The sequence below is a fragment of the Nycticebus coucang genome, chromosome 23 (genome assembly GCF_027406575.1).
Source record: "Nycticebus coucang isolate mNycCou1 chromosome 23, mNycCou1.pri, whole genome shotgun sequence".
Lineage (NCBI taxonomy): Eukaryota > Metazoa > Chordata > Mammalia > Primates > Lorisidae > Nycticebus > Nycticebus coucang.
The window spans coordinates 37,997,149-38,015,176 of record NC_069802.1 but is presented as its reverse complement, the minus strand read 5'-3'; the positions used below and the strand labels follow the sequence as shown (position 1 = coordinate 38,015,176).

Genomic DNA, 18,028 nt, shown 5'->3' with positions numbered 1-18,028 from the left:
AGCGGAACCGCAGGAGCGCGAGGGGCGGGGCTGGATAACAGGGCTTCCCATTGGTCGCTCGCGTAATCCCGCCCCGGCTGCTCGCTGATTGGTCGCGCGGAGCCAACCGTCGGCGTTTGAATTCACGGGCGCGGCGGCGGCGACTACCGTACTCGGTTACCCGGACTCGACCCCGTAGGAGCGGCGCAACTTCCTTCATTCCTCGCTGTGGCGGCGCGGGTCCGGAGCCCCGCAGTGGCGGGCAGGTAGATGGGCGGCTACCGTTTCCCCCTCGAGGGTCTCGGGTTCTCGAAGAAGATCCCCAGAACGTGGCTGCCGCCGGGCTTGGCCCATCGGTTCCCGCCGGTCGCGGCTCCCGGAAGTGTCCCCTCCGCCCGCCCCGCCGCGCCAACGGGCCCCGCAGAGCCCTGCTCCGCGGTCCGGAGCTCACTCGCGCTCCTCGTGTGGGCTCCTGTGCGTGTGTCTCTCGGAGCCTTTCGCCAGGCCCGGCCCCGGCTTCGGCTCCGGACTCGGAAATCAATAAAAACCTCGCCTGCCGGAGGCTGGCATAAAGGTTTTCTCGGTCACCATGTCCCTAGTTCTAGGCTTGCGCACCTCAGGCTCAGGGAGCACCCGCTCCCCGTGCCCTTTACCCGGTTGTCCAGGAGGTCTCAGCCTTGCCTTTTGACTTGTGATCGCTTTTCCCCTCCACAGGCCTGCATGGGCCTGCTGTCCTGGGCAGGGTCTTGCCTCCTCTGCCTGCAGGACCTCCTGGATTCCCCACTTCTCTCCTGCCCTTCTCTGTCCACCAGCACATAGTGGCCTAGTGGCCTTCTCGGGACACTTCTGACCTCCCGTAAGTGGCCGTGGTGCCCCTCTGGGCAGGTTGACGTTTGGTTCTCTGCCCGCCCCTAGATCTGGAACCCTGTAGGTGGAAAGGGTGGAAAAACACATCAGTGACTAGTGTGAGAACCTGAGAGGTAGGTGTGGAGCATTCTGGGCCTGACTGGAACCCCTGCTGTAGAAGTTCCCCCCGGACACCCACCCAGTAATTGGCCATCTCCTCTGAGCCTCTATGCTTTTGGCACCTCATCTATGCTCTGTTCCCTCTGGTACCCCATAGCACATGCAGAGTCCTGTGCCAGACCATGGCTGCCCTGGTTCTTCTGGTTTTCCTGCAGGCCAGAATTTCCCATCTCCTTTCCCCTGACAGAGTAATCCAGCAGTAGGAGTTGTTACCAGGACTTGGGGTTTTGGGTTTTTGTTTTTTGTTTTTTTTTTTTCTGTCATCTCAGCCTGAAGCCCTTTTAAGCTCGTAGTCCCAGGAGTGGAAGGGCTGCCTGAAACTCCCCCCGCCAGGCTGGAGAGTCAGAGTTCCTGAAGCAGGCCAGGTGCCCTCTCTGAGGTTTTCTCTGCCAAGCTTAGCAGAGGACGCCTGTGACAAGTGTGAGCTCCAGGGTGCTAAGCACCCCTGTTCAGGAAGGGGATGTCTGCGCCTGGGTCACATCTGTACCCAGATGTCATCCTCACACTGACACAAGATGTTTTGCTTTTCTAGAATGAGTCTGCAGGTCCTAAATGGCGAAAATGTCACCAGTGAAAAAAGTACAGAAAGCTCCGACTTCCTGTTTTCACCACCACAACTTACCGGAAGCTTGTCTGTTCTTCGTCCATCACAGAAAGAAAATGTGCCACCTAAGAACCTGGCCAGAGCTATGAAGGTGAGTGTGGACTCTATCGTGTGTGGCCTATCAGCTTGCCCTGGGATCTGGTTCTCTGATGACACAGAGCTGCCAACATGGTTGTAAGGATATGAATTAGCAAACAGTGCTTTCTCCTCACTCCCTGACAGGTGACTTTTCAGACCCCTCTGCGGGATCCCCAGACACACAGGATCTTAAGTCCCAGCATGACTAGTAAACTCGAGATGCCTTTTGTGCTGTATGACACCACTGGGTTGGAAAACTCTCACCAGGTCTGGACACAGAAAGAGAAGTAAGTGTGGGTGCTATGGAAGGTACTGTAGCTTCACAGCCTGTGATGGACCCTGCAGGGTATTCTGTCACATCCTGCAGATTTCTCCTTGTTTCTAATGAGTTTTGTGTTGTTATTGTTGGGTTTTTATTTTGTTTTGTTTTGTTTTGAGGTAGAGTCTCACTTTGTTACCCTTGGTAGAGTGCCATAATATCATAGCTCATAGCAACCTCAAACTCTTGGGCTCAAGTGGTCCTCTTGCCTCAGTTTTTCTTTTTCTTTTTTTCTTTTCTTTTTTTTTTTTTTTTTTGAGACAGTCTCACTATGGTGCCCTTGGTAGAGTGCCGTGGTGTCACAGATCACAGCAACCTCAAACTACTGGGCGTAAGCAATTCTCTTGCCTCAGCCTCCTAAGTAGCTGGGGCAACAGGAGCCTGCCATAACGCCCAGCTTATTTTTTTGTTGCAGTTGTCATTGTTGTTTAGCTGACCCAGGCCAGGTTTGAACCCACCAGCCTCAGTGTATATGGCTGGCACAGTGACCACTGTGCAATGGGCACCAAGCCTCAGTTTTTTTTTTTGTTTTGAGACAGAGTCTCACTCTTGCCCAGGCTAGAGTGCAGTGGCCTCAGCCTAGCTCATAGCAACCTCAAACTCTTGGGATCCTCCTGCCTCAGCCTCCCAAGTAGCTGGGTATATGTTCCTGGCTAATTTTCTATTTTATTAGAGAAAGTTTCTCTCTCTTTATTTATTTATTTTTTTTTTTTTTTTGCAGTTTTTGGCTGGGTCCAGGTTTGAACCCACCACCTCTGGCATATGGGGCCAGCGCCCTACTCCTTGAGCCACAGGCACTGCCCGGAGTTTTTCTTTTTTTTTTTTTTTTTTTGTAGAGACAGAGTTTCACTTTATTGCCCTCAGTAGAGTGCCGTGGCATCACACAGCTCACAGCAACCTCCAACTCCTGGGCTTAGGCGATTATCCTGCCTCAGCCTCCCCAGTAGCTGGGACTACAGGCGCCCGCAACAACGCCCGGCTATTTTTTTGTTGCAGTTTGGCCGGGGCTAGGTTTGAACCCGCCACCCTCGGTATATGGGGCCAACGCCCTGCTCACTGAACCACAGACGCCGCCCAAGTTTTTCTTTTTTTTTTTTTTTTTTTTTTGTAGAGACAGAGTCTCACTTTATGGCCCTCGGTAGAGTGCCATGGCATCACACAGCTCACAGCAACCTCCAACTCCTAGGCTTAAGCAATTCTCTTGCCTCAGCCTCCCGAGTAGCTGGGACTACAGGCGCCCGCCACAACGCCCAGCTATTTTTTGGTTGCAGTTCAGCCGGGGCCGGGTTTGAACCCGCCACCCTCAGTATGAGCCATAGACGCCGCCGAGTTTTTCATTTTTAATAGACATGAGGTCTCACTCTTGCTCAGGCTGGTCTTGAAATCATGAGCTCAAGCGATCCACCTCCCTCTACTTCCCAGAGTGCTAGGATTCAGGTGTGAGCTGCCATGCCCTGCCCCTCTAATGAGTTTTTGACTATCAACTACTCAGAATAAGTTTTAACTTCATACTTCACTCCGCTCCTGTGCCCTTGATGTCCAATTAGTTGGCCTCAGTCTGTTTCTCTAACTCATTAAAATGTCCTGACCACACTCCAGGAAATAGCAAGCTGCAGTTTCATTTTCTGTTTAATTTTGCTCTTCTCAGCACTTGGAAAGAGGAGACAGAAACCTGCATGCAGAGAAGTTGCTGTATTACCAGTCAGAATGTGTGTGGGCTGTGGCTCACACCTGTGCTCCAGCTCCTTGGGAGACTGAGGCAGGAAGATCATTTGAGTCCAGGAGTTCTGGGGTGCAGTGTGGTGTGTTGATCAGGTGTCCTTGCTAAGTTTGGCATCAGTATGATGACTTCTCAGGAGCAGGGGACTACCAGATGGCAGAGGAGTGAGTGAACCTGCCCAGGCCAAAAACAGAGTGGGTTGCAACTCCCTGCTAAGTAGAACATGTGTGGTCAAAGGGTTGTGCCTGGCAGCACCAAGCATATCCTGCCTTTGCCTAGGAAGGGTAGGCCCTGGAGGCAGTGCTTCCTGCCTTTGCCGAATGTGCCTACATTCTCACATCCACAGTGGCAAGAGCCTCACAGCACAACTTCCTACTAGTTTTTGCTGACTTAACTGTTCAAGGCTCTTAAATAAGTTTTAGATGTACAGAGAAAAGTACAAAATTGCACTAATAAGCTCTCCACTTAAATAAAATGTCACCAACAAATATATGCAACTTTTTCCTGTGTCCTCTTCTGGCCCATGTGCCCATCTATGTGGGACAGAGAACACAGAGGAGCTGGGAAGGCCTGGGAGCAGAGTCCTGAAAGACTCAAGCCACGAGCATCTCTGGGCTTGACATCAGTGGCTCAGGCTCCCGCTGTCCCTGCCCTATGACTGTCTTATCTCTTTTTAGAACTCTGCTATGTGCTGGGGACCATGTGAAGCCCAGGGGGCAGTCTCTTCATGGAGCCCCTGGGTCAGCAGGAATGAGACCAGAGAGTGGCGTCAGGTGGCTGGCTGTCAGTGCATTGTCCCCAAGTATGGCTGAGGTGGCTATCTGGAGGTCACCACCACCAGTATCAGCTGAACAGACAGCAATGGTGACCAGTCCAACAGGCAGGCAGTTCCTCACCCTCAATTTCTTAGTTTTAGCATTTCCAAACTTGAAGAGTTGGGAGAGATGACAGGGAGTGCAGGGCCTTCCTCTGAGGCTCTAGACTGACTTAGCCTGGCTGTGAGAACCCTGCCTCTTGAGAGCAACAGAAGGAGGCACATCAGCCCATGCCCTCAGCACTATGCCAATAAGCCTGTCAGGGCTCTGTAGCCTTTGTGCCCAGCCACCCTGCATTAGATGTGAGGCATGGCAGGACAGTGGTCCCATGTGATAGGTCCTGGGCCAGTGTAGTCACATCCGAGAAAAGAGTCGCCAAGGCCAGCTGCTCAGGCACTGCTTGGTTTAAGGGCTCCATCACTGATCCTAGCTGGCCTCTCTTCAGCAAAAGTTTGAGCAGCACAGAAAACCTTCACCTGGATGATTGACTTGTCACATCTCTGGTCTCTCAGCCTGCATGTCCCTAGATGGCTGCCAGCACTAATCTCACTCACAAATCCTTGGGTGAGATTTAGGCCAGAGGACAGGGTTGACTGAACGTTCTTGTTTTCTGCCTAAGCTAACAGATGTTGTAATTTAGGATCTTTATGATAGGGAATACCCCTTCGAGGACTAGAAGCACAAGATAGAAATAAAGTTTTATTACTATACCCACTGGGGATACATAAGTGGCACACCTGTTGGCCACACATGGAATAGCAACCCACGGAACAGCAACCCATACAGCACAGGTGCTGAGAGCGTGGCAACCAGCAGCACATCATGGGTTGCTTTGAGCTCAATGGCAAATGCCTAAGCTGTCCCTTTAAAGGAAGTGGCAGGAAAGTAGGGAGCCCCCATCTACATGGTGGGGGAGAAGCCTCCAAGATTATGCCTGGCGTGAGCCATTTGGGTGTATCCACCTCCTAATGCCCAGTCAGCAACCTGTGCTGTATGGGTTGCTGTTACAGTTGACGGGGGTGGGAGTGTGGGGGGGTTCCTGGGCACTAGACCACTCCCATGGTGACCGGGACTGTTTGAATAGCAAAGACCCTAAAGGCACAGGGCAAATGGGGATCCGGCACCTAGGAAGGCATTTGGTGAATGTGAAGAAATAAACAGTCACAAAGCCCACCACAACTGGAGACACTGTGTCCGGCGTCCCACCCCACTAAGGGGTCAGCATGGCCAACCAAGTGCAGAGGGAGCTGATCACCACCTCGGGGAACCTTGCTGAAGAACTGGGAGTTGGGGAGGCGCATGGAGCTGGGAGCTGTATCCAGGGTGATGGGTCCTGCTTCTGTCATGGCAGAGTGACATGAGAATTCACTCCAATTAATGTTAACTAAATCTGTTTTTAAAAAGCCAACAGTTTATCAAGGAAGTGGACTCCAAAACGACCAATGGAATTTTGCAGAAACAAGTGGTGGCTGGTGCTGACACTGCTTCAGGAAATAGAGCTCCAGCCTTTGAAGGTGGCACCTCCAGGGAGCTGGGCCTGGATCCCCCAGCTAACCCAGGGGCTTCCAGCTCTCCTCAGAGCCCAGGAAGTCCCAGAAGCCAGATGGCATCTTCGAAGAAAACTGGCAGCCCTGAGCAAGCGGTGGAGGAACCTGCTAGAGCTCCTTCCTCAGACTGGAGTGTGACACCCTTCTCCGAGACCCTGGGAGACCCTCCCAGGACAGCAGCCATTGTCAAAGCAGAGATTCCTCTCAAGGCTGAGGGAGAAAATGCAAGTGGCCGGGGCTGTGCCTCCTCAGCCACAGCTGCTGCACCTCTGATCACAAGCCCCAAGGGAGTGTGTGGAGGGGTGTCCCCTGCAGGCCTGCCTAGTGAGGCCCCAGCCTCCCCTGGGGGCGTGGGCACCCCCATGCCAGCAGACAGCGCCCAGTCCCTCACCCATCCTGAGAATGCACCCGCACCTGGGCCCCTGGTGGCTGACAGGGCCACAACCCTGAGTCCTAGAGAAGAGGCCACTGGCCAAAAGGCCAACTCCTGGCAGAGTGAACCCCTAAGACTAGAATTTGATTTTTCTGATGGTGTCACCAGCAAAAGGGCACCCCCACAGAAGAGACTTGGAAAGAGACCGGGCCTCAAACCCCCCTCAAAGAGCATGGAGGTGGGGCAAGAACAGGAGGCCAAGGAGGGAAGCACAGGTAAGGGGCAGGCTGAGCACCCCAAGCCTGCTCCCTGGGGCTCTTACCACCTCAACTGGGACGAGCTGGGTGGCCCAGACTTAAACCCATTTGGAGGCGACGCCGAGTCTGCTGATAGGGAAGCCAGGCCCCCAGGAAGCTCTGAGACCATGCCAGCCCAGCCTGTGGCTGAGCAGCTGGGAGCTGGGCCTCAGGCCACCGAGGACTCAAGTGTGAGCCTGTAAGTCTTGCGGGTAACAGTGTTGGGTGGGTGCTCTGTGAAGTGCGTGGTCAGGGTCCAAGTCTGGAAATGCTACTAGGACGTTTCTTTGTGTCCAGAGAAAACCCTGAGGAGGGCCCTCTGGGCAGACATAGGGCTGAGCCGAGGAGACAAGGCTGTGGCCAGTGCTAGGACCTTGGCCTCTGTGCACTCAGTTTAAGGAAGAGTCAGATTGGCTCAGGGGAAAAGCAGAAAGTGCCAGCTCAAGAGCAAAACCCTCTCCCCCGGCCATGATCCCTCCTCAGGTGAACCTGAATTAGGTGTGTTATGCCAGCAGCCAGACACAGTGATCCCCTCGGTCTTTGCGTGTGCCTTCTGGTGGAGCTTGTGGCTCTGCTGGCTGTCATCCTACCCCGCCCCCCCACCTTGAGCAGCCTCCAAAGCCGGTCTTTGACTGCCATCCACTGCCTTCCTGAGGCCGTACCCATGGCTTGAGCTGCTCTGCCAGGGGATGGATTGTCTCTTCCCACCTCTTGTCCCCCCAGCCCTTTGCTGATTTTTTTTTTTTTTCTTTTTTGAGATAAGAGTCTTACTCTGTCATCCTCAGTAGTTACAGCTCATAGCAACCTCAAACTCCTGGGCTCAAGCGATTTTTCTGCCTCAGCCTCCCAAGTAGCTGGGACTACAGGCCTGAGCCCCTACACCAGGGCCCTTTACTGATTTCACAGTCAAAGGACTATGTGCATCATCTTTGCTGGCCCACTCCTCCCATAGAGCAGGGCACCTGCTTTTCATTCTGAGTAGGGTTGCTGAGGGTGGCTCTATGACCAAGTCCCTTGGGCAGCCTCTGTACCTGGCACACTGGAGCCTGAGCACTGACGTGACCATACCATGCAGGTGGGAGGCAGGTGGCCCCTCAGTGGCTAGAGGCCACAGAGCCAGGCACCCAGCCGTCTACTGACTCTGTCTCTCCAGGCAGCTGTTTCCAACCTCAGTGGAGGACACACCTGTGACGCAGACAACAGCCGAGACCCCAAGTGCCGACAGTAAGGTGCGCATGTGAGGGCAAGTGTTCTGCTCTTATCTGTGCAGAAAAGCATCAGGGTGTGGGGAGGCACAGGTGAACTTGAGGTGATAAGGGTGGGACACCCTGCTGTCCCCACTCTGGTCCCAGAGTGACCCTTACCTTCCCTCCAGGCGGGAGACAAGAATTCTTCGGACACATCGGCTCCCATGAGCTATCAGGGCAGTGAGGCTGGCCTCCCCACTCATCACGGGCCACAGCCTGCCTTGGAGCTGAGAGAAGAGAGCTTCAGAGACCCTGCTGAGGGTAAGTTGCCTTGGGTGGACATCCTCTGATGTGTCCCAGGAACACTGTTCAACAGCTTGACTTCCCTGTCATAGGCAGGTGATGGTCTCACCAACTGGTCTGTCTCCTCATGTTAAGTGACTTATATACAAACCTCTAGCTTATCAAAAGGTGGGCATCCTCTGTAGGACAGGGCTTATCCCTTTAACATAAAGGACTTCTAGGAGTGGAAATTGCATAAAAACCAGCAGAAGATGTAGATGAGGCAGTCCAGACATGCATATACATGGTCATCCCTGGGATGCATGGTGATCAAGGAACAATGACAAGGTGAGAAGCTTAATCTTCCAATACCAGCCTGCAGTCACTAGAGCAAAACGCTTCAGAAGAGACACAGGAGAAAAACTTGAGCACTTGTCATGAGGCTGGTGCCAGAAACCAGCTGTGTCACAGCGGCTGAGCCACATGGAACTTTGTTCACTCTGTTGTTCATCATCGGACTCTGGGTTGTTTCCACTTTTTAACTGTTGTGAATAATGCCATGAACACCCATGTCTTTTGTTCTTTGATCCATCTTGAGTTAACTTTTGCGTATGGTATGAGGCACCTTTGGTTCTGATTCATACTTGTGTTTTCATTTCTTCTTCCTGTACACCTGGAGGGGGACTAGTAAATCATGGTGACCCTGTGGTCAGCTTTTAGAGGACATCCCAGCCTGTTCTCCAGAAGGGCTGTACCGCCTCCAGTCCACACGGTGCAGGGGCTCCACACCCACACTTATAACTGTGGCACTTGTTACTGTCACACCACCAGCCACACCACTGTGTGTAATTTGTATTTCCCCATGGCTAATGAACATCTTTGGGGCTTCTAAGAGTTTTTTGTTTTTTGGGTTTTTTTTAGAGACAGTTTTATTTTTTCACCCTCGGTACAGTGCTATGGCATCACAGCTCACAGCGACTTCCAGCTCTTGGGCTTAGGCGATTCTCTTGCCTCAGCCTCCTGAGTAGCTGGGACTACAGGCACCCGCCACAACACCTGGCTATTTTTTTGTTGCAGTTTGGCTGGGGCCGGGTTCGAACCCATCACACTCAGTATATGAAGCCAGCACCCTACCCACTGAGCCACAGGCACCGCCTGGGGCTTCTAAGAGTTTTATAGTTGTAGCTCTTCCTTACATTTATTAGGTCTTTGATCCATTTGGAATTAATTTTTATATGTAGTATGAGGTACCCTTAAGTTTTTGTGTGTTTTTTAATTAGTATTTGTTAGAGATATCTCACTATGCTCCTCCACTAGCAGGCATAGACATAGCACACTGTATCCTGGACCTCCTGGGCTCCAGCGATTATCCTCAGCTTACTCTTAGGTTGTTTTTTTTAACCAAAGTTCATATTATCAGATCCTAAAACTTTTTTCTAAGGCAGTTTTAAACATTAGTTGTCAACTAAGGTACTTTTGCCCCCAGGCATCATGTTACTACTTGTCCAGTGGTAGGGGTGCCTTTGTCATCAAGTGAGTTGAGCCAGCCATGCTACTCAACACTGCAGGGAGTACCCAGGCCCCAGAGCAGGCAGCAGTCAAGTGAGAAATGCCACCTGAGGCAAAAGACCTTCGGTCCCAGGTGAGGAGGCTGCTGGCCTGGAGGCTGGGAATGCCTCTGAATTTGTCCCACCAATGTAGTCACTGGTTATTGAGCACCACAGGACACCCCCTCCCGTGAGGAGACCCCAGATATGGGGACATGGTGACAGTAGCAATGATGGTTCCCTCTCAGTTCTAGGCACGGGGGCTGAGGTGGACTACCTGGAGCAATTCGGAGCTTCCTCGGTGAGTCTCCTTGCACTGTGGTGGCAGCATGTGTCCGCAGAACACCTCCCCCGACACACCAAAATAGCCAGATGGTTCTTCAGCGTGGGGCATCACTGGGGACCTAAGTTTCTCCTGACTGCAAAATAGGCATGATTCATCCTGAGTCTCTCTAGGTCCCCCTTTTCCTACAGTTTCTCCTTAACGTGGTGGCCTGGGGTCCTAGCCAAGTCCCAACTTAAGTGCTCACCCAAAACAAACTGAACATGTGCTGCCAGGAACGGTGGCCCCTGGGCAAGGTTGTGGATGACTAAAGGCAGGGATGGCCCTGGTAGCCAACTCACCCCAGGACTATCAAGATTTTTGTTCTGGGACAACAGTGATACCTGCTGACTTGCCCTGTCTTTCCCCAGTTTAAGGAGTCAGCCTTGAGGAAGCAGTCCTTATACCTCAAGTTTGACCCACTCCTGAAGGACAGTCCTCATCGACCAGAGGCTGTAACCACTGGGCCAGACAGGTACCCACCCCCATCTGTGGGGCCTTTAGTACAGGCTGGGGAGATGGGTGACTGCTCCCAGGTTGCCATATGATCAGAGACTTCCAGACTAAGGGGACAAACATATTTGTTATGTAGTTACTGTAGAACAGCGGTTCTCAACCTGTGGGTTGTGACCCACAGGAACTATATTAAAGGGTCATAGCATTAGGAAGGTTGAGAACCAACTAGTTCTAGTTCTGTTTGTTCTAGAGTCTAGAACAAAAATCAGCAAACCATAACCTGAGGGCCATACTCCACCATAAAAAAATAAATAGTTTATAAATTTTTATTTGCACATGGCCATACCCATTTCTTTACAAATCATGGTGGCCACTTTTACACTGAGCAGTTGTGAGAGGCTGTGTGACCTTTACCTCCTAAATGCTTATTGGCAGGCCCTTTGTGGAAAACATGGGCTGCCCCCTGCTCTGGGAGGAAACATGGTGCATTTAGTTAATTTTGAGGAGAATGATTTTCTAGGCCTTACATGGAAGCCATGAAGCTGAGGGGGGAGGTTTGCTGCTTAGCATTGTGAAATTAATCCTCTGACCATGAGTGATCACACAAACAAGGCGACAACCAGCTCAGCCCAGTCTGCAGTGGCACTAAAGTGGGCAGAGCTCAGTGGGAGGGACAGGCAGGTGTGGGGGGAGGGGCTGGGTTTGCTGGGCACAGTTCTGCAATTTCTATTGCAAACCTGATTTTATTGGTATTTTGGTTTTTGGTTTTTGTTTTTTTGAGACAGAGTCTCAGTATGTCATCCTAGATAGAGTGTTGTGGTGTCACAGCTCACAGCAACTTCCAACTCCTGGGTTTAGGTGATTCTCTTGCCTTAGCCTCCCAATTGGCTAGGACTACAGGTGCCTGCCACAATGCCTGGCTGTTTTTTTTTTTTTTTTAGAGACAAAGTCTCACTTTATCACCCTTGGTAGAGTGCTGTGGCATCACAGCTCACAGCAATCTCCAACTCCTGGGCTTAGGTGATTCTCTTGCCTTAGCCTCCCTAGTAGCTGGGATTACAGGCGCCCACCACAACGCCCAGCTATTTTTTGTTGCAATTTGGCTGGGGTCAGATTTGAATCCACCACCCTTGGGATATGGGACTGGCACCCTACCCACTGAGCCACAGGCACTGCCCTGCCCAGCTATTTTTTTGTTGTAGTTGTCATTGTGTGTGGTTAGTGCCCTAGCCGCTGAACCACAGGCACCAAGTCTGATTTTATTGTTTTGGGAGGTTTTTTTGCAGTTTTTGGCCAGGACTGGGTTTGAACCCGCCACCTCCAGCATATAGGGCCTGCGCCCTACTCCTCTGAGCCACAGGCACCACCCTGATTTTATTGGTTTTTAACTTAAAAAAAAAAAAAATGAGTTTGATCAGACTGGTCACACCTGTGCTTAAGTCCTGCTTGGTACTGAGAGAATCTGTGGTGACTAGGCTGCTCTGTTTGGCCTCAGCTTGCAGGACAAGGACCGGCCTTCCTCAGGAAACCCACCAGAAGCCACCCTTGTGGAGCTTGACTTCTTGGGAGCACTGGATGCACCTGTAAGAACTTCAGTCCCTCCTGAGTGGTCTCTGCAGTCTGAAGAGACGTGTTGGTTTAGGGGCTGTGTTCTGTTCTGGAGGTCAGAGCTTTCGGCTCGGTGGGGGGAGGGAGACCACTAGCCACTTGACAGACCTGAGCTTGTCACAGGTCCTTCCCTGTGCTGTCTCCACAAAGTCAGCTGGATGGACCTTCCCTCCCTGAGGGCAGGTCGGAGGTGGGAGACAGGTGCATTATAGGCTATGCTCCTCCCTGTCTCTCCCAGTGCATAGCCTCCTCATCTCCCTCTCCCTGCAGGTGCAGGGCCCATCCCTGTGCATCCTTGGGCCTGGGGGTCCACCTCTGCTTTCCACGGGGCCTATCCTGGACCTGCTGCAGTACAGCCAGAAGGACCTAGATGTGGCCGTAAGGACATGGGAATGGCTCCTCTATAAAACTAGTGGGCTGTTCTAGGGACTGGCTGGCCAGGCACGGGTAGAACCGAGCACAGGGCATATTCCCGGTCCTCCAGGTGGGTCACAGGTGCCTGTGCCCTCAACTACTGGCCCCCAACCCCGTAGCCCACCACTGCTGCTCAGGTAGCTGAGAATTCCAGGTTTCTATCCAGCATCCAAGCAGGTAGCTGCCCATAAGCTACCTCTCCCACATGGAGCCATCAGACGGCCTGGACTCTAGCTTCCTCTTGGGGTGACCTTGTAGCTTTAAGGGTAACATTTGCTGTCCTGAGCCCAGGTGTGGCCCCTTATCCTGCCCTTCCCTGCCAGTACAGACATGTCCCTGGGTAGCTGGAGCCTCACCTCCATGCCTCAGGATTGAGGGTCCTCTACTTATGTTTCCCTCTGTCCCCTCTATCTTCACCAGACACATTAAGGCTCAGCCTGTTTAAATCGCCTCCACTGGAGATACTGAAGGGCAGCGGTTCTCAACCTGTGGGTCGAGACCCCTTTGGGAGTCAAACGACCCTTTCACAGGGATTGCCTAAGACCATCTTGCATATCAAATATTTACATTATGATTCATAACAATAGCAAAATTACAGTTATGAAGTAGCAACGAAAATAATTTTCTAGTTGGAGGTCACCACAACATGAGGAACTGTATTAAAGGGTCGCAGCATTAGGAAGGTTGAGAACCACTGCTCTAGGGGCTGGTGTCTTTGGGGACCACTCTTAGCTGCCATCTTCCCAGCAGTCCCCAGAGAGAGGGAGCATGGGTGGCCCAGAAGGACAGCTGACCTGGCTGGGACTTAAGCCCCCAAGTCTCCTCAAGCCTGCAATGCAGACCCAGCAGGCCCCTACAACCCCATACCATGTTGGGACCCATCTGAGTGACCCCAGAGCAAGCCCAGAGGCCTCCTGCATCCAGCCCGGCCCTCAGGTCTGGCCTCACCTTCACCGCTGGGTACCCTTTACCCTATAGGCCTATGCTGCTGGCAGGCCTCAGGGTCTCTGGGCCCTGCCTGTCCACCAAGTTAACTAGAATTGTGTCACAGGAGCCCATGGGGCCCTGACAGGTGGACCCACCAGGTGGACTTGCACTCATTATGTGACTACTGGTTTCCTCTTGGCCTTGTGGTGACCTAACTTGGATGAAGCAGGTGGCCTTGGCCTAACCAGGGCTCCTAGGGTCCCCCATGTGGAAACCATGACAAGGCAATGTGGCCCCAGAGACCTTGGAGCTGGGCCCAGTCAGGTCCTCATGGGAGACACACACCATGGAAGGATCTGGTGGGGGGGGGGGTTTCAGGGTCCCACCTGCGACTCAGGTATGTGGTTTGCACAGGTGAAGGCAGCACAGGAGGAGAACCTGGAGCTGAAAAGCAGGTGTGAGGAGCTGCACAGGAGAAATGTGGAGCTGGGGTAAGTCTCACAGCGATGCACCAGCTCTGATCCAGGCTCATCTGGTGGCAGAAGGTCACGCTTGTCTGTTCTGTCCCACAGGAAGATCATGGACAGGTTTGAGGAAGTCGTGTACCAGGCAATGGGTGAGTGCCTAGGCCACCCAAGGGGTGCCACGCCTCTGCCAAGTGCCAGCCTTTTCCCCTCCCCCACCTCCTCATGACATCCCAGGCCAGTGGGCACTCAGTGGCGCCAGGTTAGCACTACCATCCCAGGGTCCCTCTTCCCACCACACAAGTATTCCCTGATAGCAGGCTCACCCTGGGATCACCCAGGTTCCAAGTTAAGGAGAAGCCAGCAGTCAGTGAGGCTGATGGCACCTGTGTGATGGGATCATGACAGGGAACCAGTGGTATCCCCTATGGCTGCTGCTTGAACCAGGCCTCTCCTGGAACAAGGGCTCAGGCTCTTGCAGGTGTCCCTGCCAAGACCTTGCTCAGGTTGGCTGTCAGCCAGGAGCAAGGTGACTTCCCCAGCCCTGTCTCTGAGAGCACTGCAATAGCATAGCCAGCAGGCTGGCACCCACCACACCAGCTCCCAGTTTGCAGGTTGTACCATACACCCTGAGGGTGTCCAAGTTCTGACTCTCTTTAGCAACCTCTGCTGCGGCATCCTGGGCTTCACTGTCTACTCCCTCTGGGCCCCGTGGAGCTAACATTGAGGGAACAGCTGTGTTCTGGGCTTTGTGTCAGATCTTCCACCTGGAAGATCACAGGTGGAAAAGGGGCTCGCCACCTTGAGGGGACAGCTGATCAGGGACCACATCTGCAGTGGCTCTCCCCTGAGCTCCTTGCCTTTCCTCCTGGCATCCAGTTTCCTTGCTTTATTTTCTTGGCTGTTTCTGGACCCCAGCATTTAGGTCCTCTCTAATCCTAAATGTTTGCTTTTTGTGTCTCAAGAGGAAGCTCAGAAACAGAAAGATCTTGCCCAAGCTGAAATCCAGAAGGTTCTAAAAGAAAAAGAACAACTTATTGCAGATCTGAACTCCATGGAAAAGTCCTTCTCTGACCTCTTCAAGCGGTTTGAGAAGCAGAAGGAGGTTATTGAAGGCTACCGCAAGGTACGCCCTTCTGCATCTTCACCACGTTGGCTCACAGGGCCTCACAGTCCAACCAACAGACCCTGGTCCTGTGCCCACCCTTCCCTTGCTGTGGGGCATAGAGTGTCCTATGAACAGGATGGGCTACTTTTGGGTGTGGGAGTCACACGACACAGCTGGTTTGCAAAGCTTTGGCTGACAGATGAGCAGAAATTCGTGTGGGCACACCGTTTGGAGGCTTGGCGGTGGGGGGGGGGGAAAGCAGGACACAGCAGGGTGCCATGAACATAAGTAGCAGCTGGGGCAGGTGCAAGGGGTATAGCTGTGCCCATCACAGGTGAGAACCTGCCTTCTAGAGAGGGCCCCAGGCCACTGCAGCATCTGGACTGTCCACTCTGAATAACAAGTCCACCGTGATAGAAGAGCCAACACAGGGGTACCTTAACCCTCTGATTGCTGTTGCCAGTGGTTTACAAGTAATGTCCAGTGCTGGACGACCAGGTGTTAGGAGGCAGGGAAGTCGTGTGAAGATCAGAACTAGTCATAGAATCAGCCCCACTGGAGCCGATCTGCCTCAGGGAGCAGAGTTGAAAGAGCTGGTGTGGCAGGGAGAGGCAGGCCCCCCCCCAGGACAGTGTCATAGGCGTGAGGGCCCCTTCCACCACCATACTGTTGTCTGCATCACTGACCTCGCCTCTCCCGGGCAGACCTGAATCGTGGCTCCCTCTGGGCACCTCCCCACTGTCTTGGGGGCTTCTCTGCACTTAATCCCACCTGGGGTCTACAGATCACATATATTCAAAGAAGTATGTCACTACAGACTGCAGAACTAGGAATTCTGAAATGAGAAATACAAAGCTAGAAACTCAGAATTCACACTGGCTGCCTTGAACGTTCACCCTGGAAAGAAGAGGGTGACTCTGGCCAGAGCCCCCAGGCCTAAGCCACACATAGCAGACCCCTCAGCTACAGGCAGATGGTTAGCAGCTTCCCATAGCTGCACAGTTAGCCGGAGGCAGGAACCTCAGCAGAACAACTTTAAAGCCTCCAGCAAACCAGTCTGGGACTGGGTGGGAAGCTTGAGTGACTAGGCCATTTGGGCAGGGAGCCCTATAGGAGGGAAATTGGGGTGGAGACCCTGAAGGAGAGAAGCCAGGACTGGAAGGGGATTGTTGATTGCCAGGTCCCCCCTGCAGGGCTGTGCCCCACTGGCAGCTCCTCTGTCACTGGGTGGAGCCCCTGTAGGGCTGTGGGGAGCAGTGTCCAGGTATCAGGTAGCCCCTGCTGCCCTCAAAGCAGGGCATTCAGCTTACAGGGGAGATGCCCAGGGGTGGGCTGGTCAGTGTTCCTGTTGCCTGATGCAGGTCCTGGCAGAAGTTGTGGCAAGAGGGGGCAACAACTGGTAAGGGCCCAAGGATAAGAACCAGCCCCCTAAAGAGCAGGGAGCCTGGGCCATCTAGAGCCTCTACAGGGGTCCTCAGGCTTTAAACAGGGACCCAGTTCACTGTTCCTCAGACCGTTGGAGGGCCAGACTATAGTTTAATAAAAAAAACATGAACAAATTCCTATACACACTGCACATATCTTACTTTGAAGTAAAAAAACAAAATGGGAACAAATACAATTACACCGCCTTATGTGGCCCGTGGGCCACTGTTTGAGGACCCCTGTGTGGGCTGGGGAGGGTGTGAGAGTGGTGGGGGGGCTTTTCACTGCTCATACCTCAGACATCCTTGAGGGGCTACAGTCTGCATCTGACTCCCAGGATGCCTGAACAGCTCCCTTAGGTCATTAATGGTTAATGTCTGCTCTTGTTCCTGAAGAATGAAGAGTCACTGAAGAGGTGCGTTGAGGAGTACTTGGTGAGGATTGATAAGGAGGGCCAGAGGTACCAAGCACTGAAGGCCCAAGCGGAAGAGAAGCTTAAGCTGTGAGTGCTCAGAGTGAGGGAGGCTCCAGGAAGGAGGGTCTAGTCCCTCGGCACCCTGAGCTCAGCCTCTGCCCTCTACCCTCACCTCTCCAGGGCAAATGAGGAGATTGCCCAGGTCCGGAGCAAGGCCAAAGCAGAGGCCTTGGCCTTGCAGGCGAGTCTGAGGAAGGAGCAGATGCGGAGCCACTCTTTAGAGAAGATGGTGGAGCAGAAGGTGGGACGCACATCGGGGGCCCCTCTAAGCATATTCTGTAGAGACCTACTTACTCAGCTTTTTCTCCTTCAGACTAAAGAAAATGATGAGCTGACCAGGATCTGTGATGACCTCATCTCCAAGATGGAGAAGATCTGACCAGCCGCCACCTTCCCTCCTGTCTTAGTTTTTATGTTCTTTCTACCCTCTTAACTTCCCAACTTTTTTTTTTTAAGCTAGATTGCATTTAAAAAGATTAAATAAAGTTTCTTTTTTTATTTTTTTTTTTGGCCGGGGCTGGGTTTGAACCCACCACCTCTGGCATATTAAATAAAGTTTCTCTTATGTTCAAACTCTGAGGTTACCTGGTATTGGTTAAAATGAAGATTTCCTATTTCCTGGCTCTGGCCTGAGTCTGATCGTGTCCACAGCCATTGCTGCCACGTGCAGTGTGTGAGTCCCTCTCCCTGCCCTCCAAGCTGCCCGCCTCCATCCTGCCTCCCTCACCAGGTGCTGTGGGACTTTTGCTGTGGTGCTGGCATAGGGACCACAGATTGAAATCCAAAGCAGACTCAAGTTTTCTTTTTTTTTTTGAGACAGATCTTCATGCTGTCGCCCTGGGTAGAGTGCTATGGCATCACAGCTCATAGTAACCTCCAATTCCTGGGCTCAAGCGATTCTCCTGCCTCCTCCCAAGTAGCTGGGACTACAGACTCCTGCCACAACGCCCGGCTATTTTTTGGTTGCAGCCGTCATTGTTTGGCGGGCCCAGCCTGAATTCAAACCCTTCCAGCTCAGGTGTATGTGGCTGGCGCCTTAGCCGCTTGAGCCACAGG

The 18,028-nt window shown here is 52.7% G+C and overlaps 1 protein-coding gene across 3 annotated transcripts; it reads left to right on the top strand.

Moving 5' to 3' along the window:
* Window positions 1-26: 26 nt before the first annotated feature.
* On the top strand, window positions 27-17,694 carry TACC3 (transforming acidic coiled-coil containing protein 3). Of its 3 annotated transcripts, XM_053577795.1 has the most exons (17): window positions 27-245; window positions 895-1,425; window positions 1,538-1,700; window positions 1,832-1,974; window positions 5,946-6,956; window positions 7,911-7,986; window positions 8,133-8,265; window positions 10,022-10,074; window positions 10,467-10,570; window positions 12,047-12,134; window positions 12,430-12,537; window positions 13,915-13,991; window positions 14,073-14,116; window positions 14,930-15,090; window positions 16,893-16,999; window positions 17,093-17,213; window positions 17,286-17,694. In XM_053577795.1, exons 3-17 carry the CDS (start codon window positions 1,539-1,541, stop codon window positions 17,349-17,351), a joined length of 2,454 nt encoding a protein of 817 aa, XP_053433770.1. In that variant the 5' UTR covers window positions 27-245; window positions 895-1,425; window position 1,538; the 3' UTR covers window positions 17,352-17,694. The 3 variants fall into 3 exon arrangements, with proteins under 3 accessions (XP_053433770.1, XP_053433768.1, XP_053433769.1); XM_053577793.1 differs by lacking the exon at window positions 895-1,425; XM_053577794.1 differs by lacking the exons at window positions 27-245; window positions 895-1,425 and adding an exon at window positions 726-835.
* The last annotated feature ends 334 nt before the right edge of the window (window positions 17,695-18,028 follow it).